General features: G+C 38.4%; 2 protein-coding genes across 5 annotated transcripts; both read right to left on the reverse strand.

Moving 5' to 3' along the window:
* Nucleotides 1–833: 833 nt before the first annotated feature.
* LOC117994568 (zinc finger protein 271-like) lies at nt 834–8,332 on the reverse strand. 3 transcript variants are annotated; one of them, XM_069507902.1, is made up of 6 exons: nt 8,151–8,332; nt 7,731–7,823; nt 7,274–7,408; nt 5,884–6,310; nt 4,816–5,352; nt 834–2,206 (listed from the first exon to the last, which is right to left on the reverse strand). In XM_069507902.1, the coding sequence occupies exons 1-6, from the start codon at nt 8,181–8,183 to the stop codon at nt 888–890; spliced, it is 2,544 nt and encodes an 847-aa protein (XP_069364003.1). In that variant the 5' UTR covers nt 8,184–8,332; the 3' UTR covers nt 834–887. The 3 variants fall into 3 exon arrangements, 2 of the variants coding, with proteins under 2 accessions (XP_069364003.1, XP_034838392.2); XM_034982501.2 differs by having other exon boundaries at nt 834–1,561; nt 4,009–5,352; nt 8,151–8,330; XR_011238285.1 differs by having other exon boundaries at nt 2,076–2,206; nt 3,530–5,352; nt 8,151–8,328.
* Nucleotides 8,333–9,718: 1,386 nt separating this feature from the next.
* Nucleotides 9,719–17,484, reverse strand: LOC138404281 (zinc finger protein ZFP2-like). Of its 2 annotated transcripts, none has more exons than XM_069507925.1 (5): nt 16,904–17,484; nt 16,471–16,563; nt 16,005–16,139; nt 14,406–14,907; nt 9,719–11,906 (listed from the first exon to the last, which is right to left on the reverse strand). In XM_069507925.1, exons 1-5 carry the CDS (start codon nt 16,934–16,936, stop codon nt 10,399–10,401), a joined length of 2,271 nt encoding a protein of 756 aa, XP_069364026.1. In that variant the 5' UTR covers nt 16,937–17,484; the 3' UTR covers nt 9,719–10,398. The 2 variants fall into 2 exon arrangements, with proteins under 2 accessions (XP_069364026.1, XP_069364027.1); XM_069507926.1 differs by having other exon boundaries at nt 16,778–16,908.
* Between the last annotated feature and the right edge of the window lie 1,164 nt (nt 17,485–18,648).

The following is an 18,648-nucleotide window of genomic DNA, read 5'->3' on the forward strand; positions in this document are numbered from 1 at the left end:
CAAGAAAAGGAGGAAGTTCTCAATTCAACTGTATGTTTGTTACACGATTACTCCGTCAATTATGAACCGATTTTGATAATTCTTTTTTTGTTCTGTAGGACATACTTCAGAGGTGGTCCCATTTTAATTTGGTAAAGATCTGATGAATATCTTCGGCGATGGAGAACGGAACTCCTCAATGGATAAGAGTATATAGCTCGCGATCAGTGTAATAGCTTACTAAACAGTAGGGTTTTAACCAGGCATAGCATATTTTAGTACCTACAATGGGGCGACTAAAAAATGTGAAATAAAAAAAATTCAAAAAACGATTTCAATAACCATAAACACTAAAAAGTAAAAATAATTTAATGTATTACCCAATATAATTATGTATACAGGAGTTATTGTAGTTCTATAGTAATATTTTTGGAGTCGGTGCCAATGAGGTGCCAATGTGGAGTCACAAAACAATAATATGAAGAGTAGATAGATAGACGGTTCGTGAGACTAAATGGCACCAGCTCCAAAAAATATTACTATAGAACTACAATAACTCTTGTATACATAATATATTGGGTAATACATTAAATTATTTTAACTTTTTAGTGTTTGTGGTTATTGAAGTCGGTTTTTATTTTTTTAATTATATTTTCTTATGGCCATATTTTACAAATAAAATCGTCTTATTGGGCGAGTGTCTACCGTTTGCGACGAAACGGCGCTGTCAGCAAATCGCTCCATACGAGTGATTTGCTGACAGCGCCGTTTCGTCAGAACTCAGTAAGTACTCAGTGAAGAACAACAGTTAGCAGCTTCGGCACATGAAATAAAACTATTCTTTTGTTCTTCTTATATTTTATTTTGTATGTCGAAGTTATTCACTGGCAGAATTCACAAGCAAAAGGTTATAAATTATGAGTGTGACGTCTCATGTGTTTCGATAAATTACGTTTATCAGCACATTTATACGAGCAAAACTCACATGCAAAGGGTTTTTCACCAGTATGTTTTCTTATGTGCTGCACTAAATCACTACTCTGCGCACATTTATAATGGCACAGCTTACAAACAAAGGGTTTTTCACCAGTATGAGTTCTCACGTGTCTCACTAAAGCACTACTTGACGCACATTTATAATGGCATAGCTTACATACAAAGGGTTTTTTACCAGTATGAGTTCTCACGTGTCTCACTAAAGCACTACTTGACGCACATTTATAATGGCATAGCTTACAAACAAAGGGTTTTTCACCAGTATGAGTTCTCATATGCTGCACTAAATCACTATTCCGCGCACCTTTATAATGGCATAGCTTACAAACAAAGGGTTTTTCACTAGTATGTGTTGTCATGTGCTGCACTAAATGACTATTACGCGCACATTTATAATGGCATAGCTTACAAACAAAGGGTTTTTCACCCGTATGAGTTCTCATGTGCCTCACTAAATGACTATTCTGCGCACATTTATAATGGCATAGCTTACAAACAAAGGGTTTTTCACCCGTATGAGTTCTCATGTGCCTCACTAAACGACTATTCTGCGCACATTTATAATGGCATAGCTTACAAACAAAGGGTTTTTCACCAGTATGTGTTCTCATGTGCACCACTAAATGACTACTCTGCGCACATTTAAAATGGCATAATTTACAAGCAAACGGTTTTTCACCAGTATGTGTTTTCATATGTTTTACTAAGAGACTATTATATTTACATTTGTATTGACACAACTTGCAAGTAAACGGTTTTTCTATACTGTGAGCCATAATGTGTTTCACTAAAATATTTTTGCGTACAAAGTTATGTTGGCAAAAGTCACATATATATTTGTTTGTTTCTGCGATACGTTTTCCTGAATATGAAAGTATCATATTTTCCGTTGTTACTATATTTCTCTCATCACTGTCATTTTTCATAGAAACTTTCTCTACAGTAATAATATGCGAGGTGACTGGTTCAGTGGATTCTGATATAGGGAGTTCATTTTGGCTTGTTGTCTCATCAGCGTTATTTTTACTAACCAAATCAGAAAAACTGCAAATTTTGAATGGGTATTTTATGCATTGCGTAGGATCATTGTATTTATGGCTTGATTTGTTGTCTACGTCGTCATTATCAATCTCAAACTCTTGTTCACATTTCTGGATTGCTTCAGCCTGTTCAATATTGTCAGGGTGCTTTCTTTTGTCGTCAGCGTTCGCAAGTCTCGCGGGAAAAACGACTGAAACAATGTATTATGTTAACTTATCGTTTATTGTTTATCAAAAATGAATTAAATTTCGTTTATTTTACAATTAGTTATAGTTTGCAAGTCTCGCGGGCAAAACGACTGAAACAAAAAAAATAGACATCATTTGCTGTATATCTATACTAATAAATGAAATTGGAGTGTCTGCCTGTAATATAAAAATAACTACCCCATATTAAGCTCATATGGTTATTTGAACTTTACCATAACTGAATCAAACGTTTTTAAAATTTTTGTCTGTCTGTCTGGTTGAACGGGCTAATCTTCGGAACGGCTGAACATATTTTGACAGGACTTTCCCAGACAAGTAGAGGATCAATCAGGGAGTAACATAGGCTACTTTTTTAACCGACTTTCAAAAAAGGAGTTGTGTTTTTCTACCTATGTACACCGAAATATCCGAGATTACCGATTTGCGTAGTTTCTTTTTTAATTGACAGAGAAACTTTGCTACATTCTCCATAAAAAAATTGGATTCCAACTCCTCAATCCTGATGCTGCAGGGGCCTGATCACCAAAACTGATGGGATTTAGAAACTGTCGGTTATCGATATTGGAGATATCTACCAAGTAAAGACTATCGTTGAACTCGAGGACCCAGCTCCTCAACAATCTGACCCAATTTATGAAAGTTTGCCTACAATAATAAAATTAGTTTTAAATTGTTAAGTTTTACCCCACTTTTCATTTTATGTAAATATGTACTTTTCTTAAGCAATGGGAGTTAAACATGGCAGATTAATTAAATCGCTAGATCAAACTGTCACGAGCACAGGTGGCCAAATAGTCCGTACATGATTGAATTGTATGGGCATCCAAGATTCGACTGACAGCCAAAATATATTAATCAGAGGAAAAAACCGTCGCGACATGTCAGGAGCAAACAATATTACGCCTACATTTTGGTGAACCCAACAGGACACGGCAGATATCGCTACTGCTCTGTGTCCATGGCCATCGCATCTTCAACGCACACATTTTACATACACTTACGCATATTTGTAGTGGTGATAATAGTTTTAAGTCTATGTGTAAAATATAAATGAAAAATATATCCATAATTATATTATAAGTGCAAGTGTGTCAGTCTGTTTGTCTGCTAGATTTCGCGTCCCAACAATTTAACTGATGTTGATGAAATTTGGTACAGAGTCAGCTTACATCCCGGGGAAGGAGGCTACTTTTTATTTCGGAAAATTAAAGAGTTCCCACGTGATTTTTAAAAACCCAAATCGACGCGGACAAAGTCGCGGGCATCATCTAGTCTTAATATATAAAATCTTTATTACCATTTACCTGTTATCTCCCAAAGACAACATGATTCCAAACAACATCCGAACAAACGTTCCTCCCAGTGTTGGGCACAATACGCAGAGGAACTTTCAGCTTTTATAAAATAAGGAAGGTCTGGCACGCGCTGGCTCTTAGGACATTAACAAATAAATGAAACCTTCTTATTGCGCGAGTGTCTGCCGAGTGGCAGCAGCCGCGTCCTACGAAGCTCAAACGCTTACGACAGTGTGGAGTGATTTGCTGACAGCGCCGTTTCGTCAGAACTCATTACCTACTCAGTGAAGAACAACAGTTAGCGGCTTCGGCACAAGAAAAGAAACTACTCTTTTGTTCTTCTTAGATTTTGTTTTTGTATGTCATAGTTATACACTGGCAGAATTTAAAAGCAAAAGGTTATAAATTATGAGTGTGACTTCTCATGTGTTTCAATAAACTACGTTTAACAGCACATTTATACGAGCAAAACTCGCATGCAAAAGGTTTTTCCCCAGTATGTGTTCTCATGTGCCGCACTAAATCACTATTCGACGCACATTTATAATGGCATAGCTTACAAACAAACGGTTTTTCACCAGTGTGAGTTCTCATGTGCTGCACCAAATTACTATTCCGCGCACATGTATAATGGCATAGCTTACAAACAAACGGTTTTTCACCAGTGTGAGTTCTCATGTGCTGCAGCAAATTACTATTCCGTGCACATGTATAATGGCATAGCTTACAAACAAACGGTTTTTCACCAGTGTGAGTTCTCATGTGCCGCACTAAATCACTATTCGACGCACATTTATAATGGCATAGCTTACAAACAAACGGTTTTTCACCAGTGTGAGTTCTCATGTGCTGCACTAAATGACTATGCTTCGCACATTTATAATGGCATAGCTTACAAACAAACGGTTTTTCACCAGTGTGAGTTCTCATGTGCTGCACTAAATTACTATTCCGCGCACATGTATAATGGCATAGCTTACAAACAAACGGTTTTTCACCAGTGTGAGTTCTCATGTGCTGCACAAAATTACTATTCCGCGCATATGTATAATGGCATAGCTTACAAACAAACGGTTTTTCACCAGTGTGAGTTCTCATGTGCTGCAGCAAATTACTATTCCGCGCACATGTATAATGGCATAGCTTACAAACAAACGGTTTTTCACCAGTATGTGTTCTTATGTGCTCCACTAAATGACTTTTGCACCTAAATTTATAATGGCATAAATTACAAGCAAAAGGTTTTTCACCAGTATGTGTCCTCATGTGCCTCAATAAATGACTATTATATTTACATTTGTATTGACACAACTTGCAAGTGAACGGTTTTTCTATACTGTGAGCCATAATGTGTTTCACTAAGAGATTTTTACGTTTAAACTGATGTTGACAAACGTCACAAATATAGCTGCTTGTTTCCTTAATATCATTTCCTGAATATGAAGGTTCCATATTTTCCGTTGTTACTATATTGCCCACATCACTGTCATTGTCCAAAGAAACTTTCTCTACAGTAATAATATGCGAGGTGACTGGTTCAATGGTTTCTGATATAGGGAGTTCTTGGCTTGTTGTCTCATCAGAGTTAGTATCGTTATTTTTACTGACCAAATCAGAAGAACAAAATAAAGTTCTTCGTGTCTTTAAGCAAATGTTTAATGGCGATCTTATGCATTGCCTTGGCTCATTGTATTTATGGCTCGATTTGTTGTCTACTTCGTCATTATCAATATCTAACTCTTGTTCACATTCCTGGATTGCTTCAGCCTGTTCAATATTGTCAGGAAGCTTTCTTTTGTCGTCAGCGTTCGCAAGTCTCGCGGGAAAAACGACTGAAACAATGTATTATGTTAACTTATCATTTACTGTTTATCAAAAATGAATTAAATTTCGTTTATTTTACAATTAGTTATAGTTTGATATAAACACTGAACAGGCTATACTGCTCGACTTTACAATCTGTTACAATAATTAGTATAAAACAGTCACAAAACCCCTTTGTATATTCGCTAATACTGTCTGTTTAGAAATTTAATTTTATTATTATCGCCACACGTACATATAGTATTCAAGCCAAAATTCAGAAACGCAAAGTACCTCACCAGTGGCCTTATAATCCTTACAATACATTTCCACAGTAATTGCACGAGCCGTGATACGGGCGGCGACACCCGTCGAAACAGACGCAGTGTTAAGTCGACATCCAGATTCAATCCGAGTTTTCTAGCTCTGAACTTTTGGATTCGTATCAGAATCAGAAGCAGGTCACACAGAGCGGCTCTGTGTGCAGCACGGATTGTGTGTGTGTGTGTGTGTGTAAGTGTGCGTGTGCGTGTGTGTATGTGTGTGTGTGTGTCACTCACCGGCAGCTGAGCAGCTTCCAATCGCGCGAGTCTGTAGATGTCTCTGCGCGTGCTCGTCGTACTCGCGCTCGCGGGAGAACTCCTCGCCGCACTCCGTACACTGCAGCGTCACATTCTCGCACTTCAGCAGATCCCGCGTCGCGAGCGCGCGCTCTTCCGCACGCGACATTCTCGTCAACAGAACTCTGCACAGAGCCCCGTCCAGCAGCTTGGCGTCCCACAGCATGCTGGCACTGCCTTCGGACTTCACCGAGGTCTGCTCGTCTGCTCTGTCCGAGGCTTGCGCGTCTGCGCTGTCCCAGTCCGTGCGCAGGGCGGGCTCCGTCTTCACTGAGGCCTGCACGTCTGTGCTGTCCCAGGCCGTCTCCACAGAGGCCTGCACGCTGTGTTCCAGCGAGCGCAACGCAGCGATGTGCCGTCTCGTTATCTGCAACACCCACTCACTGTAGGAGTGCACCCACAACACACACCCACACCCTGGCAGCACCCACAAACACTACAATACATGTGACATGACAGTGCAACCACACACTTTAATATGAAGAGTTTTTAATTTTTAAATTACTCTTTAACGGTTTACTCCATCTGATTATTGATATGTTTAAGTACATTCCTCGAACATTGCTACGATAGTCATTTCACATTGAGAAAGTTACGTCATTTGCTCAGATTTAGAACACCGGGTGTGTTCTAAATCTGAGCAAATGACGTGACCTTTCTAATATCAGGCTGGTGGCTCACTTATTTTTATAATAACTGTAGTTTTAAAAAGTACATTGCTTCAAATTTTACGTACATTCGGTACATTGCTCTCATGCACAAAGCATGGCCATTTGTACACATACACCCGCCATCCTGATGTACACTAATGTGAAAATGATGATGCCATCATGATGTAGTTCTGTTGTGTCATTGTGAAAGAGCAACAAACTAGTTTCTACTTTTCTTAGATGGAGCTAGCACAATTTTTACATCAGTACCCTTATTATAAATGCGAAAGTGTGATTGTTTGTTGGTTTGTCCTTCAATCACGTCGCAACGGTGCAACGGATTGACGTGATTTTTTGCATGGGTATAGTTAAAGACCTGGAAAGTGGCATAGGCTACTTTTTATCCCGGGAAACCAAAGAGTTCCCACGGGATTATTACAAACCTAAATCCACGCAGACGAAGACGAAGAAGCATACGCTAGTTATAATATAATATGCATACAGTTAGAGTTAGAGTTAATCTGTAACTAAGCAGTACCACTTTTCTGTAAAGCGATAACAGACTTGAGGCAGTCCAGACATGTAAGTTCCCTCAATGACCCACCCGGGAACGACAGCCAGACACGAGACATGATATTATGTCACGTACAAAGCCAACAGTCAAAGTCATTACTACTCACCACTTCATGTTGTTCCACCAAGTCCATCATCAGCGCACGAGCTCTCAAGCTCTTGTCTCTGAATTGTTCAAAGTTTGTCAATCTCTGAGCGCATTCTGTGCAAAGTGTGTGTTTTAGGTTGCCTACGTCAAACAACTGAAACAAAATGTATTCAACATTAACAAGTATGGTACTGAACAGATCTCGCTCATCTCTACAGTGTAATGATTTGTCAACTGCACTTGGTTTTGTTCTGTGAGGCAACTGTATGTATATGCAGCAATTACAATAGACTGTAAAATGATGTTCACACAGGTAAGGCATCTATCTCTCACATAATATCTGAAATCTGGTGGATTCTCCCACAATGTTTGTAACCTAACTGTGCCACTAGAGTTAGCTTGTTCTTTTCAGCTTCATTTGTACAATTTTGGCATTTACGTTCTTTGACAATTAGGTAGATACATGAACAACTTACAGGATAACCAGTCAAGTGCTCATACGCTTGTTCCAACTTGCATTCGCTCATTGAAAACATTTGGCTGTCAGTGTCCAGGCATGACATGCAAACCTGCAACAGTACTAAATGTTAGTTTATCCACGTCCCACAGTTGAGTAATGGCCTCCTCTGGAGCTCAGAGCCTCCACACTAAGGCGGATCGCCAGGCTACCGATATTTCAGAATCCTCACAATGTGTTCCTTCACCTAAGCCTTCCTTCAGTGAGGTGAAGCCACTGACACATAGTAAATATCGCGTATGTGAGAGGTGCCTGAGCACGATTGTACCCGGTCAGCACAGCTCGGTCTATGTTCAGTATACAGATGCAATGCCTCGGCGCGTGGCAGGAGCTCCAGAAGCTCCGACTTCACTATGCATTAGTGCCTGGACACACAGACCTGCACTGTGGCGCCGCATAGCTTCTGCTCCATGTTACTACGCGAATATATCTACTGTGAGTACACGGGCTGTTTCCAGTTCTCCTGTCTCCACTCTCCAGCTCCTACTGCCACCTACAAACAGCTAGGTACCTACACAATAATTAAACAGCCACAAAACAACAAAAATGACAATAGCAGGTATTGACCATGTACTCTGTGGTATTGACTAGTGACCATAGTGACTAGCATAGATTATCTACTATATCTAGTATAATATAGTGATCTGTGATTTATTCTGAGGACACAGCAGAGCCGACAGTAAGCTTGTTGATAAAATATCGATAACCGAAGTATGGATAAATCGGTATTTTAAGAATAACATTATTTCGATATACTTGGAGCGTAGACTGAGTAAAAAAGCTAGACTAAATTACTGTGTAAGTGTAACCGCATCTGGGATAGCGATAGCATGACGTAAAGATGAATAACACGACAATTATTACCATTGTTTAGTTGTCAATATTTATTGTAATAAGAATAACCGATCAACAATATTTGTATTAAACGTTTTTTATGTGAAAACAAGTAAATAACTAATGAGAAATACAATGACGCCACGAATTCTCAAAGTTTGTTTTGCAACGAAAGTTGTAGTCCTTGAAAAAAACCGGTTACACGATAAGGGACAAAAGTGTGAATGAGAAAGCAAACGTTCCTTTGTCTAGATTTTTTACTCAGTCTACGACTTGGAGGAACTTTTCCATGGTCATACATGCGTATTTGGGCGACGCTTTTAAGGGGAACAGGCCCTGGAACGTTCTTCATTACACTACCGTTGTCGCTACTGCCTTTTACAGCTGCTGGCATGGTATGATCAGAGCGGTATAAATACCGCTTTGATCACAATATCATCTATATCTGGTACCATGACCCAAGGTGTCACTAGGAAATTAATTGTCATTACTCTTAGATTTTGTTATGTTGTGTTAATTTCTATGTAGTGATATGATTTGGGTATTAATTTAATGATACTACAGTAGAATTTTAGAATTGTCAATATTCTTACAAAATGCTACTAGTATATATTTTTTTCGAAATAACGATAGTGATACTGATATATTAAAAATATATCGATATTTTTTGCCACTTCCGACATCCCTAGTTGACAGTGACACTGCGTCAAGGTCTACTGCGTGCCAACCCAAAGAATTTGTATGTACTAGGTAGGTACTACGCTATGTCGATAGTGCCAACTGCTTCCCAAGAAAACAGTAGATACGGGTAACATTGGTATACTTACAAAGATTTAGGGCGTCATTAAAAAAATTGCATAAATGTTGTATTAATATATTTTGTGTAATTTGGTACTCACAGAGGTTATTACTCAAGATGCAAACGGTGAACCGATAAATATACCAAAATTCGCGCTACAGACGGTCGCTTTTTAGTAGCTATTCAAACTTAGTCGGTTTTGGGTTCATGGGTTCATTGTATTGCGCATCTTATTGGTTTTTTGATTATATCTCTAATTTATTTGTGTATTGGGCTATGTTTTTGCAGATGGATAAATGAACTAACACACTAAATTATTGGTAGAAATTTTAATTAGCAAACTCATAAAAAACTCGAAAAAATGTTGTCGTCATAACTGTTGAAAAATATCGTAGTTTTGTCGTAGTAATTTTCTTCATAACTCAATAAATTTAAAATACTCCAATGTAACTTGATATGATACTGTAGGCAGTTATAAGGCACAAATCAACGTTAGAAGTTAATCTTTAGAGGTCATATTTAAAGCTAGGACCTATTAACGTTATTTTATTTTTTAATTATAAATACTGAACAGTAATTTTTTTTGAAAAACATTACACACAAATTCATAGCAACTTGTGTGAAATAAAATCACATCTAAACGTCTGACCGTTTAAGAGATGTAGGAAATGGCTAAACATCAGCGCAGCAGAATCTTGAATATCTTCGAAGCCCTAAAACGCACCAATTTAATTTTAGCACACACATTTACCTCTTGATACACACTAATTCATGGACCTATTTTTTTCTCATACGTCCATTGGGAAAAAAATGTGCAGCTGGGATGACGTATTCCTGGCAGAAAGTCTTTTTGACGAATATCTCATTAAATGTTGGGTACACAAATTTAAAATTTTCACACACGACTATATACAATAAAAATCTATCCAGCTCAAATCAAGAAATTCAACATTATTTTGCTAGGATTACGCACACAGAATTTACAAGCTAAAGGTTATAAATTATGAGTGTGACTTCTCATGTGTTTCGATAAATTACCTTTAACAGCACACTTATACGAGCAAAACTCACATGCAAAAGGTTTTTCCCCAGTATGTGTTCTCATGTGCCGCACTAACTGACTATTCTGTGTACATTTATAATTGCATAGCTTACAAACAAAGGGTTTTTCACCGGTATGAGTTCTTACGTGCTGCACTAAATCACTATTCGACGCACATTTATAATGGCATACCTTACAAACGAAGGGTTTTTCACCAGTATGTGTTCTCATGTGCCGCACTAAGTGACTATTCTGTGTACATTTATAATTGCATAGCTTACAAACAAAGGGTTTTTCACCTGTATGAGTTCTTACGTGCTGCACTAAATCACTATTCGCCGCACATTTATAATGGCATACCTTACAAACGAAGGGTTTTTCACCAGTATGTGTTCTCATGTGCCGCACTAAGTGACTATTCCGCGCACATTTATAATTACATAGCTTACAAGCAAATGGTTTTTCACCGGTATGAGCTCTTACGTGCTGCAATAAAACACTATTCGACACACAATTCATCTGGCATAGCTTACAAACAAAGGGGCTTTCACCATGAGTTCTCATGTGCAGCACTAAATTACTATTCCGCGTACATTTATAATGGCATAGCTTACAAGCAAATGGTTTTTCACCAGTATGTGTTCTCATGTGCTCTACTAAACGATTATTCCGGGCACATTTATAATGACATAGCTTACAAACAAAGGGTTTATCACCAGTATGAGTTCTAATGTGCAGCACTAAACTACTTTTCTGACTACATTTATATTGGCACAAGTTACAAGCAAACGGTTTATCACCAGTATGTCTTTTCATGTGCTCTACTAAATGACTACTCCTCGCACATTTATAATGGCATAGCTTACAAGCAAATGGTTTTTCACCAGTGTGGGTTTTCAAGTGTTTTACTAAGAGACGATTCCATTTACATTTGTATGAACACAACTTACAAGTGAACGGTTTGTCTATACTGTGAGCCATAATGTGTTTCACTAAGAGATTTTTACGTTTAAACTGATGTTGGCAAACGTCACAAATATAGCTGCTTGTTTCCTTAATATCATTTCCTGAATATGAAAGTTCCATATTTTCCGTTGTTACTATATTTCCCAAATCACTGTCATTGTCCAAAGAAACTTTCCCTACAGTAATAATATGTGTGGTGACTGGTTCAATGGTTTCTGATATTTTAGGAAGTTCATCTTGGCTTGTTGTCTTATAATCGAAACTTTTAGAGTTAATATTGCTATTTTGACTGACCAAATCAGAAAAACTGCAAATGTTTAATGGTGATGTTATGGATTGCCTTGGGTTCTTGTATTTATGGCTTGATGTGTTGTCTACTTCGTCATTATCAATCTCAAACTCTTGTTCACATTTCTGAATTGCTTCAGCCTGTTCAATATTGTCAGTGAGCTTTCTTTTGTCGTCAGTGTTCGCAAGTCTCGCGGGCAAAACAACTGAAACAATAATATAATAAATGTTAACTTATTATTTGCAATTTTTTTATTTATTTTTTATTTTGTTTATTTGAAAGTAATCAACAGCGTAAATACATAATTATTATTTAAATTTAAATCTAGTTATAACAGAAGGCCAAAAGAGATACTTAAAATTATAATTAAAACTATTTTTAACAGAATAGATTTAGAATAAATGTAATTATTATATACAATAATAAAATTACAACAGTGTGTGTGTATGCGTGTGTGCTTTTGTGTGTGTGTGTGTGTGTGTGTGTAAGTGGGAGTGTGTGATAATTAATAATTAACAATACTATAATGTGTTTAATATAAACACTGAAAACGCTATACTGCTTGACTTTACAATACAATACTGTTACAATAATTAATAGGAAACAGTCACAAACCCCGTTTGTACCCCTACCAAGTAGAAAGATAGATAAAAACATGAAATAACTAAGTAAGACAAAACAAAGAAATTAAAAAAAACCAGGCTGAATTGAGAACCACCTCCTTTTTGGAAGTCGGTTAAAAATTAAAAACAATAGAGCTCAGAGCAATCTCCACCAGGCAACTATGGCAAGAAGGCTTTGTTTAGAAATTAAATTTTTCCAGTTCAATGAATTCAGTACCTAGGTAAGTATATCGTACTGCACCTTACTATCACACGTAGATATGCTTCATCAGATACAAACCAAAAAAACCGGCCAAGTGCGAGTCAGGCTCTGTCTGTCTGTCTGTCCGTCTGTCTGTCAAGAAACCTACAGGGTACTTCCCGTTGACCTAAAATCATGAAATTTGGCAGGTAGGTGGATCTTATAGCTGACATTTGGGGAAAAATCTGAAAACCGTGAATTTAGGGTTAGATCACACAAAAAAAAATTAAATTGTGGTCATGAACTAATAATTAGTATTTTCAACTTTCGAAGTGAGTGACTATATCAAGTGGGGTATCATACGAAAGGTCTTCACCTGTACATTCTAAAACAGATTTTTATTTATTTTTATGCATCATAGTTTTTGAATTATCGTGCAGAATGTCGAAAAAATACGACTGTAGTACGGAACCCTCATTGCGCGAGCCTGACTCGCACTTGGCCGGTTTTTTCCTTTTAAGGTACGCAACCCTAAAAAGAATATAAAGGTCACTCAATTGTTAAATACTGTACAGTTTTTAGGAGCATACTTTTAATAGATTTTCAAACTTATGTATAGGCAAGTCTAAAATTGTTTGTTGAATTTTACACTCATTCCCACTTTCCCGAGGCGGAGCATAGGAGTAGAGCTTCAATTCAATTCAATTTTATTTTATGGCGCGCGGCTGCCATCAAACGGGCGCAAGTAGAGAGCTTATTACGGTTCCTAGTTTGCCTGTCGTGAAAATCACAGATTTTTTAGGTTCCGTAGTAAACAAGGAACTCTTATAGTTTCGCCATGGCTGTCCGTCCTCGGGTAATCTCAAAAACTATTAGTGCTAGAAATCTGTAATTTGGCATGGGTATAAATATTAATCACGCCGACAAAGTGGTGAAATAAAATTGTGATAAATATTTTTTTAGGGTTGCTCCCCTACATGTAAATTGGGGATGTTTTTTTTTTTCGTCTACCCCATAGGGTAGGCGAGAAAAAAAAGAAAAAAAAGTCATCCCCAGCTCGTGTGGGGTACTACTACTACAGTACTATTTTATAGTATATTGGAACGTGGAAAAATTCACAGTAGTCTATCTAAATCTCTACATAGTATAAAATATAGTCGCTTCCCGTTGTCTGTATGTATGTATGTATGTATGTATGTATGTATGTATGTATGTATGTATTAACACGTAGATCTTTTAAACTACGCAACGGATTTTAATGCGGTTTTCACCAATAGATAGAGTGATTCAAGAGGAAGGTTTTTTTTTTAAAAAGAATCGACGCGGATTTTGGCATGGATATATGTAGTTAAAACCTCTATTTATTCCACAAATAAAAGAGTTCTCAAAGGATCTTAAAACGTGGACGCGGACCAAGTCGCGGGAATTTATAAAAATAAATGTTCGCTACTTAAAAAACTTATATTTCACTTCATGTAAAGGGCTTTCTCACCTGTGTGTGTTCTCATGTGCCTCACTTGGCTACTCTTCTTTATTGTGGCATTACTTACAAAGTAAATGGTTTGGTATTCGTATAGGTCTTATACCTCTTCAAATCACCATCTCAGACTATTTTCAGTGGCAAAATTCACAAACGCAGTGTCTCACCAGTGGCTTACTAATCCTACAAAACATTTCCGATCCGAATCCGACCCGTCATACGGGCGGCGACACCAGACACAAACAGTTTTACGAAATCACCCTACAGGGTTCAATCCGAGTTTTCTAGATCTGAACTTTCGGATTTGGATTGGATGCATTTGCAGGTCACACAGACCGGCTCTGTGTACACTACGGAGTGTGTGTGTGAGAAGCGTCACGTGTTTGTGTGTGTGTGTGTGTTCGTGTGTGTGTCACTCACCGGCAGCTGAGCAGCCTTCACTCGCGCGAGTCTGTAGATGTCTCTGCGCGTGCTCGTCGTACTCGCGCTCGCGGAAGAACTCCTCGCCGCACTCCGTACACTGCAGCGTCACATTCTCGCACTTCAGCAGATCCCGCGTCGCGAGCGCGCGCTTTTCCGCACGCGACATTCTCATCAGCAGAACTCTGCACCGAGCCTCGTCCAGCAGCTTGCTGGCATTGCCTTCGGACTTCACCGAGGCTTGCGCGTCTGCGCTGTCCCATTCCGTGCGCAGGGCGGGCTCTGTCTTCACCGAGGCCTGTGCGTCTGCGCTGTCCCAGTCCATGAGCAGGGCGGGCTCCGTCTTTACCGAGGCCTGTACGTCTGGGCTGTCCCAGTCTGTGAGCAGGGCGGACTCCATCTTCACCAACACCTGCACGTCTGTGCTGTCCCAGAGCGTCTCCACAGAGGCCTGCACGCTGTGTTCCTGCAGGTGCAACGCAGCGATGTGCCGTCTCGTTATCTGCAACACCCACCCACTGTAGCAGTACACCCACAACACACCCACACCCTGACAGCACCCATGAACAACAATACACGCGACAAGACAGTGCCACCACAGCTAACTCACCAAAAGGGACAAATACCCATTCCATAATTTTTTTTAAATTTAAACAATTTTGAACTATATAGTTTTTTTCTGCTACAATCATTGCTCAGACATCTAAATATAAATATATATAAAAATTTCAAAAAAAAAACCGAACCACCAACACTAAAAAGTAAAAATAAATTTAATTTATTACCCAATATATTATGTATACAAGAGTTATTGTAGTTCTATAGTAATATTTTTTGGAGCCGGTGCCAATTAGCTGCACGAACTGTCTATCTACTCTTTATAGTGTTTTGCGACTCCACATTAGTCGGTTTTTATTTTTTTTGAAATTTTTTATTTCACAATTTTCAGTGGCCCCATCGTACTAAAATATGATATGCCTGGTTAAAAACCTACTGTTTCAAAGAATCATTATAAATCGGTTCATATTTGGCGAAGAAATTGCATAACAAACATACAAAAAGACATACATTCTAATTGAGAACCTCCCCCTTTTTTCAAGTTGGTTAAAAATATGCTATGCCTGGTTAAAACTCTACTGTTTACAAAGCTATTACACTGATCGCGAGCAATTTACTCTTATTAATCGAGGAGTTCCGTTCTCCATCTCCGAAGATATTCATCAGATCTTTACCAAATTAAAATGGGACCACCTCGGAAGTATGTCCTACAAAACAAAAAAAGAATCATCAAAATCGGTTCATAATTGACGGAGTAATCGCGTAACAAACATACAAAAAAAAAACATATAGTCGAATTGATAACCTTCTCCTTTTTTTGAAGTCGGTTAAAAAGGAAAAGGTGACTGACTGACTGATCTATCAACGCATATGAAATTTGGCATGTAGATAGCTATTGCACCGTAGGCATCCGCTAAGAAAGGATTTTTGAAAATTCAACCCCTAAGGGGGGGGGGGGAGAGAATGCGGGTTTAAAATTTGTTTAGTCCACGCGGACGAAGTCTTGAGCATAAGCTAGTTTTTATATAATACATAACTCACCACTTCATGTTGTTCCACCAAGTCCATCATCAGCGCACGAGCTCTCAAGCTCTTGTCTCTGAACTGTTCAAAGTTTGTCAATCTCTGAGCGCATTCTGTGCAAAGTGTGTGTTTTAGGTTGCCTACGTCAAACAACTGAAACAAAATGTGAATACATTTTGTTACATTAACAAGTATGGTACTGAACAGATCTCGCTCATCTCTACAGTGTAATGATTTGTCAACTGCACTTGGTTTTGTTCTGTGAGGCAACTGTATGTATATGCAGCAATTACAATAGACTGTAACATTATGTTCACACAGGTAAGGCATCTATCTCTCACATAATATTAGAAATCTGGTGGATTCTCCCACAATGTTTGTAACCTAACTGTGCCACTAGAGTTAGCTTGTTCTTTTCAGCTTCATTTGTACAATTTTGGCATTTACGTTCTTTGACAATTAGGTAGATACATGAACAACTTACAGGATAACCAGTCAAGTGCTCATACGCTTGTTCCAACTTGCATTCGCTCATTGAAAACATTTGGCTGTCAGTGTCCAGGCATGTCATGCAAACCTGCAACAGTACTAAATGTTAGTTTACCCACATTCCACAGTTGAGCAATGGCCTCCTCTGGAGCTCAGAGCCTCCACACTAAGGCGGATCGCCAGGCTACCGATATTTCAGAATCCTCACAATGTGTTCCTTCACCTAAGCCTTCCTTCAGTGAGGTGAAGCCACTGACACATGTCACATAGTAAATATCGCGTATGTATAGGAACAGAGGTGCCTGAGCAGGATTGTACCCGGTCAGCACAGCTCGGTCTATGTTCAGTATACAGTTGTAATGCCACGGCGCGTGGCAGGAGCTCCAGAAGCTCCGACTTCACTATGCATTAGTGCTGGACACACAGACCTGGACTATGGCGCCGCACAGCTCCTGCTCCATGTTACTACGCGAATATTATAATATGTATCTATTAAGACTACTCCGGCCGTTTCCAGTTCTCCTGTCTCAAGCTCCTAGTTCCTACTGCCACACATAAACGGACAATAATTAAACAGAAACAACCACAAAACTATAGTTAAATTTTTAATAAAACAACATGTTTTGTTTGACATTAGCAAATCCACGTCAAATCGTAAAATATTAATGATACAATGACAGTGCTGTGCTGAGTGCGACAAGGCTCTCTTGGCACTTGAATGACTTTTCATTTCAACAAGTGTCGCCTGTCTATTTTTTGTATTTTTTTGTTATTTTTTGAGTTCTGCCAATCAGTACCCTTGTTATAAACGCGAAAATGTGTTTGTCATTGTTGGTTTGACCTTCAATCACGTCGCAACGGATCGACGTGATTTTTTGCATGGAATAGAATAGAATAGAATGTTTTTTTATTCATGTAAACTTTTTAAAAGTGCTTATGAATAGTCAGGTAGTTTTAATTTACCACTGGTTCGGAATGCCGTTCCTACCGAGAAGAACCAGCAAGAAACTCGGCGGTTGCTCTTTTTAATTTTTCAATTTACAATGTTATTATACCGTACTATACAAGCCATTGCAGCCCCGTGCATTGCTGGAGCGAGTCAAATCCAAGCTTTTTTATCGTTTAGGTACATAGTCTGCGACTGTATAATATGCTTTGCATGGGTATAGATAAAAACCTGGAGAGTGACATAGGCTACTTTTTACCCCGGAAAATCAAAGAGTTCCCACGGGATTTTTAAAAAACCTAATTCCACGCGGGCATCAGTTAGTAATATATATTGATAACTAGATAATGCCCGCGACTTCGTCCGCGTGGATTTAGGTTTTTAAAAATCCTTTGGGAACTCTTTGATTTTACGGGATAAAATGTAGCCTATGTCCTTTCCCGGGATGTAAGCTATGTTTGTACCAAATTTTGTCAAAATCGGTTGAACGAATGGGCCGCGAAATGCTAGCAGACAGACACACTTTCGCGTTTAATATTAAGTATGAAGTATGGATGGATGTAGTCTGAAAAATGATTAGGTATAACATGAGAATTCATACTGATGAAAGACCATTATTATGCTTGAACGTTTCTTCTTAGACGTAAAGAGAAAATTGCACTTATCTTCGCAATGTTCGTTGACCTCTAGTGTCAGTCAGATGTTTTATTTGCAATACATTGGGAGCTTTATGAAATACAGGATTTTTTTATATATTCGTGTTTTTTTTGTCGTATTAAGTACTATGTTTATTTAATACGATTAATTTATTATAGGAACATGTTCAATGAGCTAAGTACAAATATGATAGATGAACAATAATTGGCCCAGCGAAACGAGGTCTCTGAGGGTGAGATCTATAGAGCGCACTTTGACTTAGCTTAGACTTAAGACAGAGTTAAAACGAGACAGAGCTATATCTCTCACATAAATCTGTCTCGTTTTAACTCAATCTTAAGTCAGACCAAAGTCAAAGTGCGCTCTATAGATCTCACCCTTAGTGTATGGAAATGTTGAACCAATGATTATTTTCGGAATTTCTGGAATTCTGTGAATGGAAATGTTGAACCAATAATTAATTTCGGAATTTCTGAAACTCAGATAGGTCAACGGTTAATTAAAGGAGCGGACTGAAAACCGTAAAGTCGCCGGTTCAAACCCCACCCGTTGCACTATTGTCGTACCTAC

This window comes from Maniola hyperantus, chromosome 27 (genome assembly GCF_902806685.2).
Source record: "Maniola hyperantus chromosome 27, iAphHyp1.2, whole genome shotgun sequence".
In the NCBI taxonomy this organism is placed as follows: Eukaryota; Metazoa; Arthropoda; class Insecta; order Lepidoptera; family Nymphalidae; genus Maniola; species Maniola hyperantus.

What these genes read in the sequence shown, in the direction of transcription:
- LOC117994568 (XM_034982501.2), bottom strand. Translation starts at nt 8,183, where the DNA reads ATGGAGCAGAAGCTATGCGGCGCCACAGTGCAG. An exon ending in TATGCGGCGCCACAGTGCAG is followed by an intron (nt 7,824 to 8,150) that starts GTCTGTGTGTCC and finishes GTACTGTTGCAG; the next exon opens with GTTTGCATGTCATGCCTGGA. An exon ending in TGGTGGAACAACATGAAGTG is followed by an intron (nt 6,311 to 7,273) that starts GTGAGTAGTAAT and finishes TGGGTGTTGCAG; the next exon opens with ATAACGAGACGGCACATCGC.
- LOC138404281 (XM_069507925.1), bottom strand. Translation starts at nt 16,936, where the DNA reads ATGGAGCAGGAGCTGTGCGGCGCCATAGTCCAG. An exon ending in TGTGCGGCGCCATAGTCCAG is followed by an intron (nt 16,564 to 16,903) that starts GTCTGTGTGTCC and finishes GTACTGTTGCAG; the next exon opens with GTTTGCATGACATGCCTGGA. An exon ending in TGAAGGCTGCTCAGCTGCCG is followed by an intron (nt 11,907 to 14,405) that starts GTGAGTGACACA and finishes TTATTGTTTCAG; the next exon opens with TTGTTTTGCCCGCGAGACTT.